Source organism: Alligator mississippiensis, chromosome 14, assembly GCF_030867095.1.
Source record: "Alligator mississippiensis isolate rAllMis1 chromosome 14, rAllMis1, whole genome shotgun sequence".
NCBI classification, from domain to species: domain Eukaryota; kingdom Metazoa; phylum Chordata; order Crocodylia; family Alligatoridae; genus Alligator; species Alligator mississippiensis.
Window position 1 is genome coordinate 38553095 of NC_081837.1, and position 23004 is coordinate 38576098.

The 23004-nt window shown below is 51.4% G+C and overlaps 1 protein-coding gene across 8 annotated transcripts in view; it reads left to right on the forward strand.

Moving 5' to 3' along the window:
- Window positions 1–23004, forward strand: part of FOXP4 (forkhead box P4) — a 136322-nt gene that overhangs the window by 43275 nt on the left and 70043 nt on the right. For all 8 annotated transcript variants that reach the window (XM_059717243.1, XM_019482776.2, XM_019482775.2 and 5 more), the window contains exon 2: window positions 6745–6961. In XM_059717243.1, coding sequence (XP_059573226.1) covers window positions 6761–6961 — 201 coding nt within the window. In that variant the 5' untranslated portion in view covers window positions 6745–6760. The remainder of the gene's footprint in view (window positions 1–6744; window positions 6962–23004) is intronic.

A 23004-nucleotide genomic window follows, 5' to 3' on the forward strand; every position in this document is an offset into this window, starting at 1 on the left:
GATTCTGCTCGTGCTTCACTCGTGAGTTATATGTTTGCTTAAGTTTTACATGTGCCTTCAGCGTTTGCAGAGGGAGCCTAACAATGTCTATATCAATAGATAGACTTATACAGATTTCTCATAACCTTCTAGCCTTAGCTGGGAATCCTCAAATCCCAAATCAGCCAACATGCAAAAAAAAAAAGAGTTACTTGTTCATAATTTCAGTCCGTGCTATCTCTCCGAGTTGGGACACAAACCCTCAGCTTTACTTTTTCAAGGCTTGGCAAAACCTGGATCTAGAAGGAAAGATTTTCATGGCGATAATTATTTATTAAGCCCTTTGCTGCTGTGTTGGGAACATAAAGGCCACAGCATCTCACTAGGGCTTGAGAACAGGATAGTCCTGTGTACTAGAGCTGGAAACTGGAAGTGACCCGTCTTTTGCCATCGATTTTAGGAATTATGGGGTGGACCAAAATGCTTGGTTTGTTCAGTCCTTGGCGGTGCCCGGTAGCAGATATGTCGGAGAAAGGTGGACAAAACCCCAGTTCTAGCCTGCCCGTGAGAAACAATTTCCTCCTAATTCCCCATAGTTGGGCTACAATTTATACCCCGAAGCCAGGAAAGTTGATATCCTTCCCAAAACTTTCCTTTTTTAGTACTTCCTGTCGTAACTCTGGATAAGCTTATTCTCTATAGAAAAGTCTAATCCCATTTCGAATCCTTCAGAGTTATTAGCCCCACAGATACCTTGTGACTTCTGGGCGCAGATAGGCCCTGTGCTCCTTTCTGCTTCCCCCAGCAGAACTGCCTGCTTGTTTAAGGTTAAGGCTGTTTGGATAATTTTTTAAGGAGAAACTGGAAAGAAATGTCGTTGTATCTCCCTTCTTCCCACCCCCACCCCCTTTTTCTTTTCCCTTTTGAAAACTGGAAAGATCTTGTGCGCAATCAAAAAAGGAAAGCTGCTTTTCTTTCCTTTTTGAAATGGGAAGGGAACTTTTGGGTGTCTGCTTTATTTTGAACGGAAAAAGTTGACCAACTTTGGCTAGCTTTAAGCCAGCGAATCATTCTAAAGCAAAGCGGTCCAGCCTTGTGGGTTTGAGCCCTTGAAGCCAGATAGGACTAGGATGAAGTGCTCTGGGATGGGGATGAGACTACACCTGGGAAGAACTGCCAGATGAGAGAGAGCGGAAGGAAGTGGGGTCAAGGGTTTTTCTCTAGATTCTTGTTTTGGATCTAGGGACCCAAAACCTATCAAGCACCAAGTAGAAGGGTTGCTTCTTAGAAGAGGTGAGACCGTGGTTGAGAAAGGGTTGAAGAAAAGGTGTGGGAAGGATGGAGAAGGGCTCGAGTGTTAAGTCAGAAGGCTGGCACTTGGAAAATGCACCGCCACAGACTTCCTGTGTGATCTTGTTCCTGTCCCATAGCCTCTTTAAACCTCTCTAAAATGGGGAGAGCAGCCATGCCCTGCCTCAGAGCTCAATTGTGAGAATGACTGTGTAAGAAGTGCTCACCTACTATAAGAGAAGCATAAACAGCACCCTGGCCCCTGCTCAGATGCAGCGGGGTTGACAGCTGTATAAGAACCGATATAAAGCAAAAGAGTGGAAATGAAGTCGAATGAATGCAATGTAAGGGGGAGAAATTGTGACCCAACTGATCAACTGGGAGCAGCATGAGCAGGATGTACAGGAATGTAATAGTTGGAGCAGGTTATAATGTAATGCTCTGGTGTGTACGGGAGTCCCTAAGGCAAAGCACAAGCTATATTGGTAGAAGAGAGGACTAGGATTCAGGACTCCTGGCTTCTTTCCCTTTTCTCTGCTCCTGACTGGGTCTTTTTAATAGGGACCAGTAGTATCATCTTCTTGTACCCTAGTTCTTCCATCTCCCGTACGGCTGCATTACCCGTGCTTCAACCCCCGCAGGGGGTAACTACACGGTGTACTGGTTTGGAGACCACCCTGTGCAGCATATCAGAGCTCAGCTGTAGTCAACACATGGATCCAGAATCGGAGCGATGCCTCTTTCCCCAGTCTTCCTCTTTTGGTTGCTAACGTAGCATCGTCGGTCTCCTTTGCTGATGATCTCTGCGATCTCTTCCCCGAGAGCTCCCCTGGCCATACAGCCGTGTTCCCGATCTCGCCCGCTGCCCTCACCTCCCTGCTCATGACTCCTGCCTCTTAAGGAAAAATAAAAATTGAGTAATCCCTTTAACCTTGAATTCTCCTGTAGCTACAACCATGTCACTTGGTGCGTGTGTGTGTGCGTGTGCGAGCGCGTGTGTTTTTGATAGTGTGAGGACTACAGGAGGGAGCCGACAACTCCACATGGGAATTAATGTCATTCATACACCCTGCGGAAATGACTTTTGAAATGCATATAATCTCCAACATGCAAATGAGAAGCTTGCTTCACCCTGTTTAAAATGAATGATCAGCTCCTGAATAGCTATTATTACACGCCACATTTCAGCAATTATGTTGTTCGCGGTTTGTCTTTCTATCTTGGAAGAAAAAAAAAGGACAGAAAAGAAAGAGGGTAATGGGTGTGTGTGTGGGGGGGGGAGACACAGGCTTTTTTCCTCCCCCCGCTCCTCCCCCATTTCATCCCCTTTTTTTCTTCTCCTGTTTCAAACTTGCTGACCAGTTCTCGGATCAGCAGCCAAGGAAGCACTTCAGTTCTCTGCTCGGTCTGGGAAGGAGCAGGGCTGAACAAAGTAAAACTGCTGCTCTCTGTCTCCTTCCTTCCAGCAGTGACATTAGCACCACAGGTGGATACAGGTAGGGACCGTTCCCCTCGGCGCTCCAGTTGCTTCCCATCTCCTGCTGCAGAGATCCCAGGTCCAGCCTTTGTCAGTACCGGAGCCCCAGGACGAGTCCCTCTTTGGCTATTTCAGTTGGTTGCATTCACAGATCTCAAGGCCAGAAGACGCTGGCCATCGTCTCTGACCTGTCACATAATGCAGGCCAGAGAGTTTTGCCCAGCAGTCGCTGCATCCAGCCAGGTAACTGGTGCCTTCAACTCACTGATTAGAGATCACAACTTGCAAGTGTTTTAAAGTGATGTGTTGCCACTAGCCTTTCGAGGATCCCCCAGCCCCAAATGGATCAGTCCCGTGTATTGATAGCACACCTGCCCTGTCCTTTCAGCTCTCAGCAGTGCTGGAGAGCAAGGGGCTCTCCTCCTTTTCCACACCAGGAGCTCTGTATCCAGCTGCTCTTTAAGCCTGCCCTCAGATAGTGAAAAGCTTAGCGCCCTGCATGTCGGTGCCTCTCACCCTTAGCTCTCAAAGCGCATTATACAGAGTGATAAATAACAAGCATCCTGTTTTCATAATTAGGGAAGCCACCTCATTAAAAAGGGAAGCATCTTACTTAAATTTGGGAGCAGGGAGAGACCCCAGGAGTCCTGGCTACCCTCGCCTTCCTCCCTACTGTTAAAATAAGGTTATACCCCTGCCTTATGGAACAGAAAGTTTGCACTTTAACAGCGGTCCGTATTGTCGTGTACAAGGAGCTGCCTATGATCACTGTTCACGCGACCTGTTGGGATACACAGACTCGTCGGTGAAGGGGAGCAGCGCTATGTGAATGCCCTGTCATAGGTGCCCTGTGGTTTGAAGAAGGGCATCTCTTACTGCTAATGACTTGCTCATTGGTAAAGCCCGACTGATTTACAGATTAGCCCAGTCTGTTTTAACTGGGTGCCTGGGTCTTCTCAGACCCGCACCCCAGGCTGTGCTAATTTAAAATGCAATGCTAATGGTAGAGGAAAAGGTGCCCACTGAATTGCAGATCTGGAGTTAAGTTCCTGCCTCTACTACAGACCTGTTAGGACCTCAGAGAACTGATGTGGGACCAGATTATGTAGAGCTGGGCTTTTAAGCAACCGGGTAAGGAATCAATCCTGAAGCGCATGGCACTTGGCTGCTCCCCTTGTCGCCCTGTGGCCAGACTTTCAGTAGGGCTCCTTACCCTGGTGTGCAGGATGGAGAATCAGGCGAGCTGTTTCAGCGCCTGAACAGAACTCGGTACTTCGGCCCCTAATGCAACAGTTGCCCACGTGTGCGAGGCAGCAAACCTGCCGTTTCCCAGCTGTATTGTGAAAGCCATTAATGCTTGCAAGGTATTGGGATGCTGCAATGACAGCGGCCATAGGCAAGCCCATAACGAGATGAAATAAAGCTTTTGGGGAGGGAAGGCTCCGTCACAACAGCTCACTCGCTGCCATGGCGTGGAAGGGAGAACGAGAAGTTGGTGATTTGCCGAACCATGGCTGTCTGCCCGCATGCCCTCAGCAACGATGCTGTGGTGCGGAGCACAGGTGAGATGCCTTCTCCACAAACTGTGTCGGTCTCAGCACGGCTGCTGGACGACGCGGAGCAGAGATGAGTCCGGGCTGTGCGGTTTAGCTCTGGGTCTGAATTTCCCCAGGCACGAGGAGTTTGGAAGGGCTGCAAGTTGATTTCTGTTCCAAATGGTGCATTCAGGGTGTGGTGGGGTGTTTGGGTCCATCTCTACACCTGAATCCCCACTCTCTTTTCTCTACGGGCTCGTCTGTGCTACTTACCTTGTCAAGGCTGCCTGTCTGCATGCCCTACTCAACTCAGCTGTGCTAGCAGCAGTGCCTTCCAAGACTCGTCCTGGCACTGCTTCAAACCAGGGGTCATTGTGTATTGTTGCTCTTCGTCTTTTGGGACCTCCTAGGTACCCAGCACAGAGGTCCATGTCTTGTAACTCCTTTTCTCTCTCCCAAGGATCCATGAGATCTCTCCCATCATTCCTCCCAGGGTGATCTGGGGGCAGGGCAGGTGCACAGATGCATCAGGTCGTAAAAGAGCTAGACCCAGCCCGTGCTATTGAGATTGCAGGACTCTACAGGGATCAGACCGGGAAGATCTCTCCCCGTTGCGTCCTGCCGGAGAGCTTCCAAACACTCCTCGCCCCAGCTCTCCCTGCAGGACCCTTGAGGCTTGTACAGAGTGAAGCCAAGTGCCAAGTCCTGCCAGCCTCTGGCTGCATTTACTCCACCCTCAGCTTTTCAGAAGGGAAGGGAGAGAGATGGGGATCACTGATGGTAACAGAGCCCAGCGGGGGCAGGATGCTCGCTATCTGTGCTGGTGGTATCTCTATTTTCCCTTTGCAGAATTTGAGGGTGGGAAGAGGGGCAGATTTCTTGCCTGGGTGTGGAATGGATGAAGGTGCAGGATGGGGGACTGTTAACAGCTTTGCAAATGTTTGCATGTGTCTGGTCACTGCTTGTACAGTTGTACACTGCGTGTACAGCTTGTACAGAAATAGAGGTTTTTTTCCTAGAAATTTGGAGCCTTTAGGACAGACTTTGGTCAGGTTTTTCCAAGCCTTTTTCTACAACCACGATGGCTAGGAAAAATAAAGCTGGTGTTTCCCCACAATCACCTGACTCCCAGAGCTGGAGCTCTGAGAGAGAGAGAAAATATTGCAGGCCTTGTAACGCTGCAGGATGTCAATCGCATTCAAACACAATGTTTTTCCCAGGAAAAATGCTGATTCAGTGAAATGGAGAATGCCAGTTGGATGAAATGGCAACGTTTCAGGGGAACGTCTCAAGTTCATCGAAAATGTTCAGTGGCAAATTATCAAAACATTTTGCTTTGATAAGGTCAAAACATTCTGTTTTTCAGTCTTTATGGAAACGTTTAGGTTCGACGTCTGCACAAAATACAATCAAAGCATTTCAGAGCGACTGAAATGAAACGCGATGGAGGTTTTTTGTTGGGTTGGTTGTTTTTTTTTTCCCTTTGTGATGGATCCTGAGATTTCTCCTGTAGATCTTGATGCAGGCTGAAATAAAAGTTTCAGCATCCAGGAATTTCCCATGGGATGGAGGTTTTGCTTTTTCAGCTACCTCCGCTGGTTAGAATAAATGCCCATAAAGCCCACGTGTAGCACTGGACAGACAGGAGGCACTTCACAAATGACTGGCGGTTACTTATGTGGCAGTTAGTGTGAGCACTCTCAACTGGCCAATGCATGGATGGTAGTGTTTTAGTTTGAGTGGGTCATTTTAGTTTAACATAGACTGATTCCTAATCATCCTGAACTAAGCTAGAGTTGGTCGCTCTTAGAGTAAAAGTGACACATCCACCCATCTTTCAATGGCTCAGCGCAATGAGTTTTTAAATGACCAGCGTGTCTTTGGACTCGCAGATTAAGGTGCTGTCCTGGAGAGTGCAGCCTAATGAAATGGAGAAAAGAGGCAGGGCAGTGGATCAGGTGCAGGGCAGGCTGGGATGGCGACTGCCGTAGGAAGCATTTGTGGAAGGGGTGTGGGCTTTGGCAGGGGCAGGTGGAGGAGGAGAGGAAGGGCATGGCAGAGATTGCAGTGCCCAGTGGGGAAGGGGATTGGATGGACAGCGTGGTGGAGAGACATGAGGTGGGCACGCGATCTCACAGTGGCACACATCACAGCCAAAGGTGTGGATAGTGCATCTGGGGCCAGTGCAGAGTGGGAGGACACTGGAGTGTGTGTGTAGGGAAGGATGCACGGCTCCAGTAGGCATGAGCTCAGCAGTTCAATGGAGATAGTACTGGAGATGCTCCCTGGTGTTATCAGGGCAGCTGCAGATAGGGATGGATCAAGGGAAGACAGGATCCTTGCCCTGGGGAGGCCAGGGCGGCTGCGTAGGCACCAGGCCGCGGCGAGCCCAGGATGGCGGATATAACCGAAACATCCATAACGCTCTGCTTTACATGCTGCTGCTTCTCCTTGCTCGCCCAGGTCCTGCTAGCGAGTCATGATGGTTGAATCTGCCTCGGAGACAATACGATCCACTCCCTCCAGCCAGAACGGGGTCAGCAGCCTCGCCAACCAGACAGACGGGGGCGGCGGAGGTGGTGGCGGAGGTGGCGGCAGCGGTGGACGGGAAGGAGGAGCCAGCGGGGAAACGAATGGAGAGATGAGCCCCGTGGAGCTCCTGCACTTCCAGCAGCAGCAGGTAGGGCAGCGTTTGCTCTTCTCCTTTTCCTTTCTCTTCTGCCTGCTCAGATCCTCCAAGGCTCTTCCGGGACTCCCAGAGACTTGGAAACAAGGGTATTAAAGTCTGGGGATAGGGGAAGGCGTGCTACCCCCATACCCGCTGGGGAGGTGGGGAGGACAGAGCTGTAGCGCTCCAATAGCCTCAGCTGTGTGCCACATGGAAAACCTCACCCTCCGTCCCCACGCACATGCTCGTCTTCCCAGATCCTTTCACGGCCTTCCAGCCACAGGTACCAGGTCCCCAGGGTCACCGTGCACAGGAGTTCAGATCACGAGGTCTCAACCATGTGGCTCTTCGCAGAAGTGTGAAGTTGCACACGCGCGCTCTTTACCTGAGTCGTGGGGGCTTTGCACTTCTGCCTTGGTGCCGTCCAGGCTCAAGTGATGTTTGCCCTTCTCTCTACTAGCGTTTGCCCTTGTTGGATGCTTCCAGCCATTCTCTGCCATCGCAGTGCACTGCTGGGAGGTTGGCCTGCTCTGTCCCAGAGGCGGCTGTGTTCAGTGCAGTGAAAGCGATGTCTCTGTGGGGCCAGCTCTGCAGAGCTCTCGGAAAACCCGAATGTGTTTTTTTTGTGATATCTGGGGCACAAAGTGATTTTACAGACCTGCTGCATATAAAAGAAGTCGATGCTTCTCTCTTTCCACCACTGCTTGCCCTGCTGCCCGCAGCTTGCTCAGTTTTTCCTTTCTTTGGGGCTCACCGTGTGGCAGTGAGGGCGGCGCTTCTCGGTGCTCACATTGGCCTGGATGCACAATCATGTCTGACCGCACCTGTTTGCATACAGGTGTACTTGGGCCAGTTCTCTGCATGCCCATGTCTCACGCCAGGTGTCCGTCACTTTGTATGTCCACATGCATTTCCACTTCTGAGTCCTTTTAGGCTGTCTCCTGTTTTATTTTCTCTCTCTGCAGTCCTCTCTGGCCTTGTGCCCACACAAGTGAGGGGGGTATACCCAGCACTTGCACATGTGTTGCTCAGCCTCTCTGAGTGTGCCTGCACACACGTGTAGCGTGCGTCCCTGTGTGTGCGGCTGGGGGAGAGGGGTTTGGGTGGGGGGGGCGCGTGCCTGGAGGTTACCTTTCAAAACAAACCCCTGCGAAAACATAAATTTTCCTCCTCGGATACTAAATAAGGCAATGATCCCAGCCTCGCGTGGAGATCGCCTCCTGCAGCCATAAATTCCAGCGTGAAAGCTGTAAAAAATTGCTGTGTCTGATACTTTAGTAGCGAGCGCTGTAAATCCATTACCTGAATAACAGCCGTTTCTCACGCAGTTAAGCCACTGTTCCCCTGATCTGAAGGGTAATCATGCGTGTAATGCTTCTGCGAGTCACCCCTGCCGAACGAGACTCGGCCCGCTCCCTCCGCTCCCCGAGAGGTGCGTGTGTGTGGCTGCGACAATGCCGCCTGGGGGGGGAAAGGGTGGGGGACGGCGCTGAAATTCACTTAGTGGCAGCGTGCGCGCCAGGCTCGCCCACCTACGGTAAATAGGAGACACTTGTTCATTCACGGCCGAAACAAGGCAAATTGGAGGCCGGGCTGCGTGCTTGGAAAGCAGAAGCAAAGCCCGCCAGGCACCCGCCGCCGGGGAGCAGGTAGACGCTGTTTGTTCCTGGGTGGTGCCGGCTGCGTGGCTGTGTGCCTGCTTGGGACACATGCGCTGGCTCTGTGCACGCTCGCCCGCCCCTTGCGTGCGCCCCAGGGTGCTCCCTTCCGCGGCACGTCCCTACACGCTGCACGCAGGGGCTGCTTGTTCTCAGGGGCCCGCCTCCTTTTCCCTTGGAGGTTTCCCAAGCACAGGAGGAAGGCGGCTGTGCCAAGCCGTGTAACTCCTTCCCTTGAAGGAAGGGAAGTCGCCTGGTTCCAGGTCAGAGACAGACGGGAAGAGACTGGCCCAAAATGGTGCAGTGAGCGGGTGGCAGCCATCCTAGCTCCGAGTTCCTTGTTCTAGCTGCTGTAACCATTAGGCCACCTTTTCAGGGTCCTCTCCACGCCCTACCCTGCACCAGGTAATAGCAGCTGTGGAATTGGCAGCTGCTACTTGGCTGCACTGCTGATAATTCAAGGAGGGGCCCAGGTTGCATGCTTTGTCGTGGGAGCAGAATCGGGGATCCCTGAATCTGTGACCTCTCTCCAGTCATGGCGTGGTGCTAAGGTCGGTGGTTCTGGATCTTTGTTTTGTGCTAGGGACACCCCCTACCCCTCCTGTTTAGCCGTATGGGAAGGGCGGGATGGTCAGAACTACTAGGCTGACGCTGCATGATCCAGACACTGTCATAGCGAAGCTTGGTTGGATGGAGGGCAGTTCAGATGCACTTTGGACAGGACAGGAAGAGGAGCAGGCCTTGTAGAAGAAGGGGGTAGGCTTTGGGATACAAATCAACATGGTTTGGGATCTTGCCCAGCAGTTGTGGTTGTCTGATTGCTGTACCACTGAGCGCATTACAAAGTGCTCCGTGGGGACTGGGTTGTGGGCTGAGGCAGAGAAAATACCCAGCCTCGATCCTCTTCCAGATTCCCCGGTTCCTTAGCCTCTGCACAATTTCCCCATGCTGAAGTTCCAGCTGTGTCTGTATCCTCATTGCCCCAGGCTGGTGGGACTCCTAGCTGATCTGGGTTGCTAATAAGGAGTGATTAGACTACCGGGAAGCCCGGCGTGGAGGGTCCATACCGTGCTGGAAAAGGTACGCCAAGCTGCAGCTCATATTCCTCCCTCTGGAGGTGAGAGAAGGAATTGTCTGCCCTGAGCAGGGTAGCTGTCTCTGCACACGTTAAAAAAAGCCACATCCCAGGGTGAGGATTGCAAAGACGGGGGAGAAACAGGCAGAGAAACTTCCTGCATCTCTGATCTTGGTTGGTACCCAAGGCAGATGCGTCGAACGGGGGATTAATGATTCCCCACCGCTACACCTGAATCATATCATCCCGGAATGAGAGAGCATAGGATGACTGACTTGAGCCCCTGCATCATTGCACCGAGGTACTCGCTGGACAGGCCGCTGCTAAGGCAAAGGATTTGGTAAACTTCCAAATCCAAATGACATCTGCAATGACAGTAGCTTGGATAAAAATTCCTAAGGCCCATCAATCTTCATGCTTCAGGGAACAAGCTGAACGCCAGCTGGGGTCAGGAATAAATGTCCTCATATATAGAGTTTTGCACAATTAGGTGCTTTATGAAGGTTTTCCACCTTCCTCAGAAGCATCTACCATTTTACCCCTGTTGAAAGCAGGTTACTGGACCATTGGGCTGTTCCTGTCTGACAGTTCCTGTATCCCGATTTGAGCTGCAGTTCTTCAAATGCCGTCTGTTGCTCTCCCTCCCCCCCCCCCTTTTTTTTTTAACTGTATGAATTCCCCAGAGGGTTTAAGGAAACCGTGCACGGGCTGAAACCCGCCAGCCACTCCCAGCGATCTCTTGTCCCAGGTCTTCAATCCTTTGTTCCCCACGCGGCTTCCAAAGAGGGCTCGCAACATGCAACATCATCCGGGATTGCAAAATATTTGGGAGGTTTCCAGCCCGCTCTCCCCAGGCTAGAGCCAGGCACTTGCGTTGTTAGAGCTTTACAAGTCTTCTTCCGATGATAACTCCCAGGGAGGGTACTGCGAGTTTGCTTTGGGTAGGAATTAAGTGGCTTTCCTAAGGCCAAAATGGGGGTTGAGATGGAAAAAGGTCAGAGCTGGGACTAGAACCAGGGGATTCCTGGCTTCTGGCCCTGTGCTCGCGTCGGGAAGCCATGCCTACCTCCGTGTAGAGGACACGGGGGCTTGGAAGTGAAGGTGGGGTCAGGAGGAGGTTGCTGGCATGGTCGCTTGGAGAAGGGACGTTGATGGTGGGGCTGGAACGTGCTTGCAGCGCTGGATCTCGAAGGCCCCGGCCGTGGGTTCGAGCCTGGCCTCCGCTTGCTCTTTCCTTCTGGTTACTGCCGGTATAATGCGTTCTTCCCGGGCAGTGCCAGTGCCCATCTCCTGAGCGCAGGGTAAACAAGGCCTGGAAACGTGAGCCGGGCTGTGGAGTAATGAGGTGACAGAAGGAGAGAGAGATAAACAGAGAGAGTCAGAAGTCAGGCATCTGACAGGAGTTTAGACTGAAACAAACAGCGCTGGAGAGAGCATGCACGTCATTTTTGAACAAGACGGAGTGTCTGTTTCCACGCAACGGGCAGAGCTGAAGAGCTTGTTTAAATAGAGATGAAAGGACCGAGGCGGCTGTGCGACCTGCAGCCGGCACTGGGTCCCGTGGGGGAAGGGGGGAGAGAAGAGGCAGGGGGTGGCTGAACTTGAGCGCTGGAAGGGGGATTGGGCTGGGCCAGGGGAGAGCCGGCAGCACTCCTGGGCGGTGGGCCGGGAAGCTCGGCCCTCCTTCCCGCTCTGAGCTGGAGATGCCTGCTATTCTGGGACCCAGCAGATCCCTGTTGGCTGGGATTGCTGGTTCCCAGCCTCCCACCCATTGTTGCTGGTGTGCCTCCCGTTAAAGTGCAAAGCAACTGAACGGGGCACTCATGAAAAGGGGAGGCCTTTCCTCCCTTTGTCTTCTTACGGCCCCAAATTAGGTCCAGTTCCTTTTGCGATGTGCCTTGGCTTGGTGGGAGCAATCCTGTGTTCCCGGGATCCTCTAGAGACCTGTGAGGGTCCTTGCCCTGGCACCGGGCGAGACAAAGTGATGCTGGAAGTATTGCAGTGCAGCACATGTGTCCACCCCAATGTGCTCGGGCGTCTTCTGAAGCCTGGCAGGTCCGATCGCTCACCCCTCCCTTTCCAGGGGAGGGCAGGAGGCTGAGTTTCTCCCCTCCTCAGCACATGCTGGCTCTGATTTCTTTTGTGGAGCTTTATCTGTGTCTGCTTCTTTCCTTCCCTTTGCAATGCAATGCACCCACTGCTTGGAGAAACTTGGTTGGGGGGGGGGCAGGAAATAGAGCAGCTACACCTCTCCTCCTGTTTTGGGGAGAAACTGTTGGACTTCTCTCGAAGGACAATGGGATAGTCAGGTTCTTCCGCTTGCCTCAGGTAAGAAAGACCTGGGGATGCTAAGGTTTCAGCACCGCAAAGTCTCTTTTCCTGACCTGAATCACATAGTGGTTGGCCAGGGCTGGGAAGCACGAGCATTAATGCACCTGTGTAAAAGGCCATCGGGACTCGTAGTAGAGATGATCTCTTTTATCAGACCAACAGGATTTTTGCAAAAAAAATTCTTTCATTGAAAGCTTTTGGGCACAAACGCCCTTCATCAGGCATCGGAGAAAAGATTGTAAAAGTTCTCCTGTTGTAAAAGTTTATAGTCTTTTCTCCGATGCCTGACGAAGGGCGTTTGTGCCCAAAAGCTTGCAATGGAAGAATTTTTTTTGCAAAAATCTTGTTGGTCTAATAAAAGAAATCATCTCTACTACAAGTCCCGCTTGCCTTTTCCTCTAGACCGATACAGCTACAACCTGGGTACCCAATGCACCTCTGTAGGCTTTTAGATGGTCTGCTCGAGCCACGTACATTCCTCAATAGCAGAATATGGCAAGCTGAGCTGAATCCTCCCCAGAGGAGAGTCGGACGCGTGCTCCTCTGAGCAGAATGGCTGATCGCGCAGGAGAAGAGGGTGTTTGACCATGTGCCCTTGGCCTGTCCGGTGGGTAGGCACGCGTGCCCTGCCATGGTAACAAAATGAAGGAGGCGAGAGTGATTTTGGCCCAAAGATGCTGCTTTTCTTTGGTGGATCGTGCTTTTCTCTTCAGATCAGCCCTCGGCACCTGTTGCATCGTATGGGTGCTGCAAGTGGCATAAGATCTGTGTTGACCAGCACGGCTAACCAAGACCAGAATCGTGTCCTCGTTGGGCACGGGGATGCAAGCACCCCCTGAGCCTGAGACCTGCAGAGCTGATCTCTGTCGAGCAAAGCAAAGGCTCGCTCCAGATTTAGCCTGGGGTCTGAGTCGGCAGAGAGAGCTTCCTGAATGGTTTCTGCAGGCCGTGTCTCGAGGAGGTGGAGGGATCTCTTCCCCACCCCCCGGCCAACGTGATAGCGTTAGGGTTAAATCCCTGGATTTCAATGGTGGGGCCCAGTTGAAAAGCGTCCTGGGATTCAATAGCGCGCACTTACATTGTCGCGGGGGTCGCCGGAGGGGAAAGGTCAGCCGGGGTCATGGGAGGGTTGCCTAGCGTCTGGGATCTCCCACAGTGGTTGCTGTGGGAACGTCAAGAGACCTCCAGCGTGCTAACATCCTGTAACGAGATTCAAAAGGGCCCCGGTCTTTACACATTAATGAGTTTTTAACTTGGGGGCTAGTCCCTGCCCTCCCTACCCCTGCAAGATGGCTTGGAAGGACTGGTGCACGGCCTCCCCGTCCATAATCCCGGCGGGAGGAAGGTCCTGGTGGAAACTGGTGGCCGGGGGGGCTGGGTGGAGGAGAACCGTGTGCCCCCCGCTTCCCGCCAGCCTTTGGTTGGGAAATGCTGGTGTCAAGTGGCATGCCGCAGCGTGGCCGAACGCACCTCGCTGGAGCCCGCACAACTCGCTCTTCAAATCCGTGTCAAGGCGGGGCTGCCTGGCATCCCCCGCCCTCCTGGGCTGTAAGCAAGCAGCTCTCCCGCCTGTGCAGTACTGAGCACGAGCACAAGACCTGTGACGTGATGCGTTTAGCTTTCTCCAAATCTCACGTGCCCCCCAGCCTAGGTTTTCCAAAGTGCCCAGCTTGAGACACTCAGTTCCCACCCAGCAAGTTCTCTCCCATTGAGCACCCGAAGTCATTGCGCTCTTTTGCAAATCTTAGGTCTGGAAAAGCAATAAGATGCGAGGCCCGCTGCTTTGGCCACAATTGAGTCATTGCATTTGGCCTCCCTCCGTTTCCCCGCTGCTGGTGTTGCAAGTTGTCATGAGCTCTTTTAGGGGATGCACAGGCTGCTGCGTTCCTGTGGTGAGTGACTTCTGTGCATGAGCATCTAAGGTACAATGTAGATACAAAGCTTTTTTTTTTTTGCAAGCCAGTGGAGTGCAAGAAACCTGGGTTCGGGCCCATGCTGTCCCTTCATGAGTTCAGCTCCATGCTCCTAACGCCGTGCTCTTTGCCCCCGCCCCAGCAAATGGCTGGAGGTCAGCGAGTGACTTCCGTACATGGATGTCGTGGCCCAGCCCACGGGGAAGGTGTCTGCTTTCAGTGTCTGCATGGTGCGGCTTGGTGCGCTGTCTTGCCTGTTTCCTTCTAGCGCCCAAGGATCTGTCACCATTGTCTTCACAGGAGGTTTTAAGCCTCCAGGCAACCACAGACCAAAAGGAGCCGGTCTATTTTCTCTTGGCCATCCTTCCTCTTTTATACGCAGCCCTTCCTGCTCTTGCCCAGCCCCATACACAGGTACAGCCTTTTTGTGCTAGCATCGATGGCTGTCTTGACGCAAAGGGCGGGGTGCTTTGGTGTTCTCCTCTACCAGTCACACCCAAGCCTGGGACATGGGCCTGGAACAGGACAGAACTGGGGCAGGAGGGGAAGATAACCCAAATGGCCACTAGTCACCATGCAATTGTAGTCAAAAGAGATGCTCCCACTTGTGGCAGAGGGGAATTTGGCCCTTTTTTAAGTCCAAGCCATTTGGAAACCTAGTTCTTGTCCTGGTGGAGTTCAATGGCGACCACGATCTCTAGCCTTGGAGCAAAGGAGAGGCTAACTAGCTTCAGCCAGCTGACCTTGGCCAGATGAGTCCAGCCCCTGTGACAGTCTGAGCCAAAAGTAGGGCCCATCAAAGAGGGGAGGGGAGGGGGGGTCTCCCGCCAATCGCAGGGCTCAGGAGGGGCAGCTTCCCATCCGGGTGGGAAGATGGGAACTTAGGACACTCGTCTCCAAGCTGTGCCGGCACTCAGACGTTGACCTAGAAGAGTTAGGGAAGACTGGAGCTGCTTGAAGTCTCTTTGTTACAGGGCGGGAGCGAGAAGCAGGGGGAGAAGGGAGGGGGCGTCTCTGCCATCCCACGGGTCACTCGTCACGGGCAGGCGCTCCTTTTGTGTGAGGGACTCACAACAGACAAGGGAACTTTCCAGCTTCGGGCAGCTGGGGGAGGAGGAGGGGATGGGGAGTCTGAAGGAGGAGGCTTGCAAGCAAGAAGGGGAGGCAAAGGGACTGGACACAAGGGAGGGGGGGCAAGAAAGGAAGATGACGGGGACTGGGGTGGATGAGGAGGAGTGGGGGTTGGAGGGAGGAGGCATGAGAGGAGAGGTTGGGGAGAAAGGAGCGTGGGGGGGCGAGGGGAAGGATTTTGTCCTGGACAAGCCATTTGGAGACCTGTGCTTCCAGACTAAAATGAGATTTGATCCTTGTGAATTTTTCAAAAAACACTTGTAAAGACCAACCCCCTCCCTTCCACCCAGGCCCCAAACCCAGCCAGCTCCTGGCGGCTCACCCTGGGGTGGGGGGGTGAGTTTCCCCATCTTACATTGACTTGGGGGAGTTTGTAGGGGAGATCAGGGTCTCCAGCCCCAGTTTACCCCAGAAGGGAATGGGAGCATCTAAGCTTGCTCTTGAAAATCCCTGCCTCAGACCGCTCCACGCTGCTCGCCATCCTGTGATCATGAACTTCCCACTCTTCCTCCTGTGTCTGAACCCGTCCAGCAAAGGCTTTCCAGTAGCTCCGCTTCCAAACTCCATCTGGAAAAACCATCCCGTCCACACACTCTAATATTTGTTCTGGGTTTTTTGTTGTTTTTTTTTTTAATACAATTTATTGCAGACATATGTAAAATAAATGTTACGTTATTAAACAAAAATAAGGCTTGAAAATAAAACCGAATCAGCCGTTTTTCATATTTCAAAGGAGAAAGGGAGGGGGGAGCTTTCCGGTATGAATGATACCTTGCTATAAAAGTATGTGATCGCATTTCAAATATATTGTGTAATATGCTATTATTAGGGTATTTAAGATAAAAACGAGACCAGAGTACTTAAGTGAAACTCATCTCTCTATTAGGTTTCCTGATTTATATTTCATCTTTGAATGAACATAAATGCTGATATATGCATATATATATTTATATGCATATAAATATATATCTATAATGTGGGGGGGGTTGTCAGGAGCTAAGGTCCAGCTTTGTCCTCGTATTCTTCCTTAGTGGAAATCAGTTTAACCCCTCGCTTAAGAGGACTGCAGTGTTGCGAGCGGAGGAATAAAGTCCAGAAGCAGTAGAGTGGGTGCATTGAAAGGAACAGCTGGGACTAGTGTGAGTTTAAAAGGACCACCCCCCCATCCCTTTTAGTAAAGAACGGTGTCATTTTATTAATTCTGATCTCCTGGAGCCATTTGGTTTTGATTAAGTTGGGATGAGATCGAAGGGAACGCTCTTCAATGTGGCATCATTTATAGTTAACGTCCCTCTAAAAATGTGTGTGTGCGCGCGCGTGCACTTTATTTTAATAGTTTTGATTCTGGAATGTGACACTATCATTTTTATGAGGTTGGTGTAAAAATAATTTATAATGTCCTTCCCTCCCCCCACCCAAGCTCTTTTTTTGGGGGGAAGGGTAAAAAGAGGAGAGAAAAATAGGTGTGGAAGCAGTTTTTATAGCCCTTTTTCTTCCCCTTTCCTCCCCCTGCCCCACCACCTTCTCTGTTTAATATAATTTTTATGGCTGTTTCTTTTTTTTATTATTATTTAATCATTAGAGGTTAAAGCCCCATTCAAAGCTTTGATCCCCTCCAGGTGGAAATTCCCCGTAGTTATTTTCGGCCTGCGTCTCACCATCCCCGTGCTCTTTGGGAATCCGTTTTCCTCCTGGCATGGCAGACAGCAGTCGGTCTCTTGATTTCCGCTGCTGTAGCGTCTGGGCGTCTATTAGGAGTCCAAAAATGTGCCATTAAAATAAAAAGTACCTTGTAGAATAAATGCTTGAAAGAATGAAGGCCAAGATTTTTCCAAAGCATCTCATGATTTTGGAGGCCTGACTTAAGGCACCATAAAGGGGCCTGCTTTTTTTTTCCTTTTTCCCTCAAGGGCTGAGCACCTGCCCTGGAAAATCTAAGGTCTTTCAGGTTGGGCTGCCACAGTCATCAGTCACTGTGGGCCTCACAGGTTGTCTAAGGGATGCTCCATTTAGGTTGTGTATATACCACTGTGCTTCATTATAGTGTCTGAGCATTTTAACATTACTGTATGCCCAGCAGCTGCCTTGGCTGTTCGATACGGTTCTGTTTTATCCCTCTTTCTTAAATTTGCCTAACCATCTGTATGCATCATGTTGAGCTCTAAGGGTTTTTGAGGTTGGGGAGCACTATAAAGAAGAGAGGCCCTTAAGTGGGAGAGCTCCTGGTCCTTGCATCCAGTCAGTTGCCTTACCCCAGCTTGGGCCAGCTACTTTTCCATGTCTCCAAGCTGGCTGGCTCCTGGGTTACTCGATCCGTGGGCCTTTTGGGTACCCAGCTCTCCTTCAGGTAAGCGAGTGGATTTGCCAGATCAAGACTGAAAAAGAAAAAGTACCTGAGTGGTGTCCCTTGGTGAATGCAGTTCTCTCTCTGCAGAGTAAGAGCAACATGGGCAGAATTGACTTAAGCTTCCTTCCTGCCTGGATTGTAAGGAAACTCTGTCTTCATGGTGGCCCTCAATCTTGAGTCTCCGCTGGGGCTGTCATCAAGGAGACCAAGCAGATATTGCTAAGGGTGACTTTTTATCTTAATGGATAATCCCCCTCCTCTGGCAGGTCGAGCTGAAACGCACCAAATTGGTCTCATGCAGGGGCATGGCTTCATTGCTAGGCCAACCTGCCCCTTGACTTGCTTACTCAGTTGGACCAGGGGATATGAAGTCTGGCCTCGAGGAGGGTCAGCCTCTTGGGGGACCTAACGTGGAATTAATCGCCATATATGTTGAGTGAAAACCCAGATAATAGACTGTTTCCTTCTGGATCCCCACATCCTGACTTGGGATGAGCTTCTAAAGTATGGGGGGAATATACTTTATTAATCAGATGGAAAGCAACCATGCTGCGTGCGTTACCCGACAGCCCTCGTGTACAACTTCTACAAAGCATCCTGGCTGGGGTTTTTTCATAGCAGAATTCTTTCTCTTGGGAGCGGATGCTGGCATGGCATTTCTGTTGCCTGGACGTTGTGTTTGCCACACGTGGGATTAATCCGCCGCTTCTTTTTCTTTTCCCTTAGCAGTTCTTGTTGCGTTGGCATTCAGCAACCTGCCTTCATAGGAACAGCTAAAAATCAAACGTGACGTGCATGGGAAGAACTATACGTGAGACTTGATCCAAACGCCCTGATCCTGGGCAGCTTGGGACCTGGATCCAGATGGGAATGTTGCAATCGGGCAAGTCTTTCTTGCTGCAGAGAAAGGGACTTGTCTAAAGCTTGTGGTAGAATTTGGAGCCATTGCACCTTGTTGGGCATGGCCACATTGCTGCCACCCGCTGACCACCATTGCAGCCACTGCCACAACCATTGGTCCTGTAGACCTGGCCAGGGGTCTGGAGTGAGTTTGACACCCCTGGTCTAAACACTCACCATCTTGAACCTGGTGTAGTTCAGAGGTAACGTGCGCCATTGCTGTGGATGCACTTAACAGCAGTAAAAAGATGCTTGAAGTGCATGAACAGTGCGAGCTGCAATAGGATGCTGCTATGAATGCATCCCAACTCAGGGCTTTAACAAATTGACTTTCTCGGTAAAAGCCAAAATAATTTCATGTGGCACAAAACTGCTATGAAGATCATGTTCCAAATCCACCAGCAAGCCTCCCTGCCTTTCCTCCCTTCAGGCTCGCAGCAGAAGTTGCCCGGCTCTGGCGAAAGCCGGAAGCCAAGTCGTTTGAGCTGTTGACATAAGTGTCTTAGATGTTACAAACTTTTTATGGGATAATTTGCTGATCAAAGGGAGTCATTCAGGAGCATGATGAATTTGACACAAACCATTCGTTCCTAATTACGGATATCATGCTAATGACTCTTGAATAACCCCGCAGAGCAGGATACAATTAAAAAACAAACACTTTCCCCGTTCATAGATCATTAACAGGAAGCGGGGGGAAAAAATCTGTTGGAAGCTGTTTCTTTACCTTGGAAGTTTGCTGCAGAGATGGCAGCGAGGGGTATGAAGAGATCGTACTCCTTCCCCGCAGCCGACATGGCTCTGCTGGGAAAACCCTGATGTGGATGCAGCTCTGTTGGTAGGTAGGACAAGTCTTCTGCTGATGGAGCTTCTCTGGGGGAAAGTGGTGTGGCTTTGGGGTGCAGAAATGCTCCTGCCCACCGAGCTGCGTCTACATTGCACAGTCTATCTACCTTTCAGCGACAGCTGTCTTTAAAGTGGTAACAGCCTTGTGTAGCCATAGCCAAAGTCAGGAGATTTCTCTTTCACGTATTTTCCAAAGGAGGCTGTGAAAGATTATGGGTAGCCATCCTCTTACATGCTCTGAGAGTCTAAGGGGCACGTAACGTTGTCAACCGGCTACTAATGTTGGTGTTTGAGGCTTATCTTCTGGCTCATTGAGTGGGGTCAGCGAGTGCAGGTCAAGGAGGCCCCCAGAAGATCCCGGCTCACAAGGCTGCCGGTTCACTTCATGCCTTCATGACTTCGCCTCCCCAATTCAGTTCTGTCTATCAGCTCTTCAGGTCCTTGTTGGGGAGCTGGGCTTTGAGCTTGGTGGAGAAAACACCTGTTATGAATTGAGCAAGGCTCCTGTGCGGGCAGCAGCACTGCTTTCCCTATGGTGGAAACTATGGGCTGAGACCATCGCCAGGTGTCCGCGAACATTTTCTCTTCGCTTGCGGGGCAGCTTCTTTGGCTTTACTAGAAAGGGGTCCCAGCTGCATGGTTCTGCTCCAGGAGATGGATGTTCCTCATCACTAGATCTCGTCTTCCCTCCCCTCTGCGGCAGGTGAGCACAAATAAGGCAATCCCATTTCGTTCCTGACCTGCAGCTGTTCCAGATTGGGGTCTGTCCCGAGCGAGGGGCTGAGGTCAGCCTCTGCTGCGGCAGTGGACGTCGACTCCTTGACCTGAATGCCGGGGCGCCCCAAGCTCTATTGCATTTTGTGGATCAGAGAAGCAATTTGTTTCTTCTGAAACAATGGCCAAAGCAATGGATTCCCATCCTCCCTAGACCACTGGCCCAGGGAGCAGCATGGAGACCTTGATTTTGATAGTAGAGCCTGCAAATTCCCCTTTGGTTTCCAGCCATCAGGCTGAGTTTGGAGTAGCGCAAGCATTGCAATGGCTTAAACTGCACACGAGCAGGCAGCATGAAGGCTTGGCTCATCCTTGGTTAGCTGTGGTAGGGGGATCTGAAAGCACCCAGTCACTGGAGCCTGGGGGGATAGAGGGAAGCATTTCCCAGAAAAGAGTTATCTTGTGGCTGTGGGGTTTTGCCTTTACACCTCTGATGTTGCTCGTGTCCATCCAAGATGGACACTGGCCTGGAGGGACCCTGATTTCTGATCCAGCCTTTCAATGCCCACACACTCTGAAGAGAGGAAGGGACTGTGAGTGGTGCGGCTCATCCACCGTCTCCCAGTGCCATACTGCTGCACTGAGTGGGGCTGGAGCACCCCGGCCAAGCGGTCATGCGTGCATGCCATTGCCTGTCCGGGGTTGAAAAATGCTTGCCTCTCAGCTGAGCCGAAACAACGCTGGTGCCCGTCTCCTTGAGCAGCAGGTGGCTGGAACAGAAAGCCGTGTCCTCCTCCTCCCCCCCCAACCATGCACGCGCGTCCCTGCCCCGCCACTGCCCAGCGGCTCTCTCTGCAACTCGGCTGCTGGCTTCCCTGCCCTTCCTGAGCGTCTGGCTGGGCCAGGGGGAGGGCTGGGAGGGGACGGGGGGGCTCCTCTGGGTGAGCTGCGTGGCTGTCATGGGGAGGCCCCTGTGTGAGATTGTAAGGCCATGTCATTTTTTCCTGTAAATCTTGTAATTTCGTGCTTCAGAGCACAACAAAGTGAGAGAGTCAGCAGGGAGTGAATTAAATTCCCCCATGAGAGCCCGGGCGGGGTGGCCGCCTGCATTCCAGCCGCGCCTCCTTGCCGCCCTCGGCTCCGTGTGCCCGCGCCGCGCGGCGTCCCCGTAGCCAAGCGGCGGGGGCTCGTCCCGGCTCCCCCGGACCAGCCTGGCTCAGTGCCCTTTTGACACGCGGCCTGGCCCTGGCACGAGCCATATTCTTCTTGTTCAGGTCATTTGCCAGCTTAATAAACTCGCGCAGACTTTACAGGGTTCCCAGTGCCTCGTAAAACCAGGGGCTGTCCCCACGTCTCCCCGCAGACAAAGCTCCCGTTGTGTGGCTCCTGCCATTAATGCCGGGTCTAGCGGAGACCTCTGTTGCTGGCTAGAGAAACGCAGTTTCCTTTGGCGGGCTGGGCTTCCGATCTGCGCCGCGTTCAAGCCGCAGCGTTGCCCTCTCTTGTTCTTTCTCTCTCTGCGTCTCTTGCCTTTTCCTCTCCGTCTCCTCTTTAATTTCTAGAGCGCTTCTGAGTAAATTTAACGGGAGATTTAAAGAAAAGATTTGGTGGGGGGCAGGGCAACGTTGTCTGGCAGATGGGGGAGCAGGAAGTCAAGACTCCTGCATTGTTTTCTACCCTCTTGCACCAGCTGGTTGCAGCTCCAAGAAAAATCGTTTCCTCTTCTCGCTATACCTCCTTTTCCCCATCTGAAATAAATTACCACGCTCATTTTGCCACACAGGGTGAATTTAGCCTTGTGGCTTCCTTGGCAAGTAGTGATGGTCCCATTTCACAGATGGAAAAACTGAGGTGCAGAAGTCAGTGGATTTCCCGAGGGCCAGGCAGCAGATCAGCAGAGTAGGAAATAAAAGGCTGTCACCCTTGAGGAGGTCTCCTTACTCCCAAACCAAAAGTCTGCCTTTCTCCTTTTTAAACTTCAGGTGCAGTCAAATGGGAACCGGGTCCTTGGGCACAAGCAACAAATGGGTGGGTCGCATGGATTATTGTAGTAACCCAGCAAGCCAAATGTTTGGAGGTGACAAGGCTGTTCTGTGTGCCTGTTGGAAAGGGGCCGGGAGGCTGAGTGCAGACAAGTGTGAAAATCTGATTGTGCAAGTGTAAGTAATTGCAGGATGCTGCCTTCCCTCCTGTGCTCTGTGCCACGCTCGGGCAGGCTTGCTGAGGTCTGATTGTTTTACAGTGCCCCTTTTTTAAAACTCTTCCTGGAGCTGACATTGAATTCCCACTCCTTAAAAGAGGAGGGGCAACCTTGGAATTACGCTGTTTCCAAAAAAGAGCTAAAAAGGCAGCTTTAGGTTCTAAACCTGCCCAAGTCCCCAGGTCCTTGTGGGTTCTGCTTTTATTTTTATTTTTTTTTGCCTTTACAATAATATTTTCCCATTTCCTTTATAAAAACTAATTTTTCTCTGTCCTCTGCTGTGTGAGAAGCCAACATAAAACTCTGCAAACAGCAGAGGAAACGGACTCTGCAGGGCAAACGGTGAAAGCGAGCCTACATAAACTGCTGTCGAATGGGCAAAGTCAACAGATGGAAAGAATAGAGAGTCCAGTGTTGAGCTTGCACTTGTGCACATGTGCACAGACTGCGGTTACAGTGATATAGCCTCCCCCAGTGTGGCCGCAGGTATACCGGTTTTTCAAGGATGCTTTGTAGTTATACTGCTGTGTCGGTACTAGAAATCCACTGAGCATGTTTACACCAACTGTGGCCACGCAAGGGATTAAATTGGTATAACAATTTCATTGAAAAACATCACACCTTTTAATTACTAGAGTTAAAGCATGGATAGCTCAGGCTTTGTGTGTTATCAAGCAACAATAATACACGCTCACATACCATGATTCTCTTTTTCTCCAAAATGAGTGACTTGGGAGTGGTAGGTGTCTTATACAAGAAAACTGATTCTGAACAGTTAAGTTAAAAAGGACTTTTTTTCTCATTCTGCCTTCCCAAAACTAAATGCATGTCTCTTTTTTGGTCTTTTTTTTTTGGGGGGGGGGGGGGGGGGAGTATACGAATAAGTGCGGTATATTTAAAGAAGAATCGTACAGAAGTGTGATTTTAATTAATGATGCTT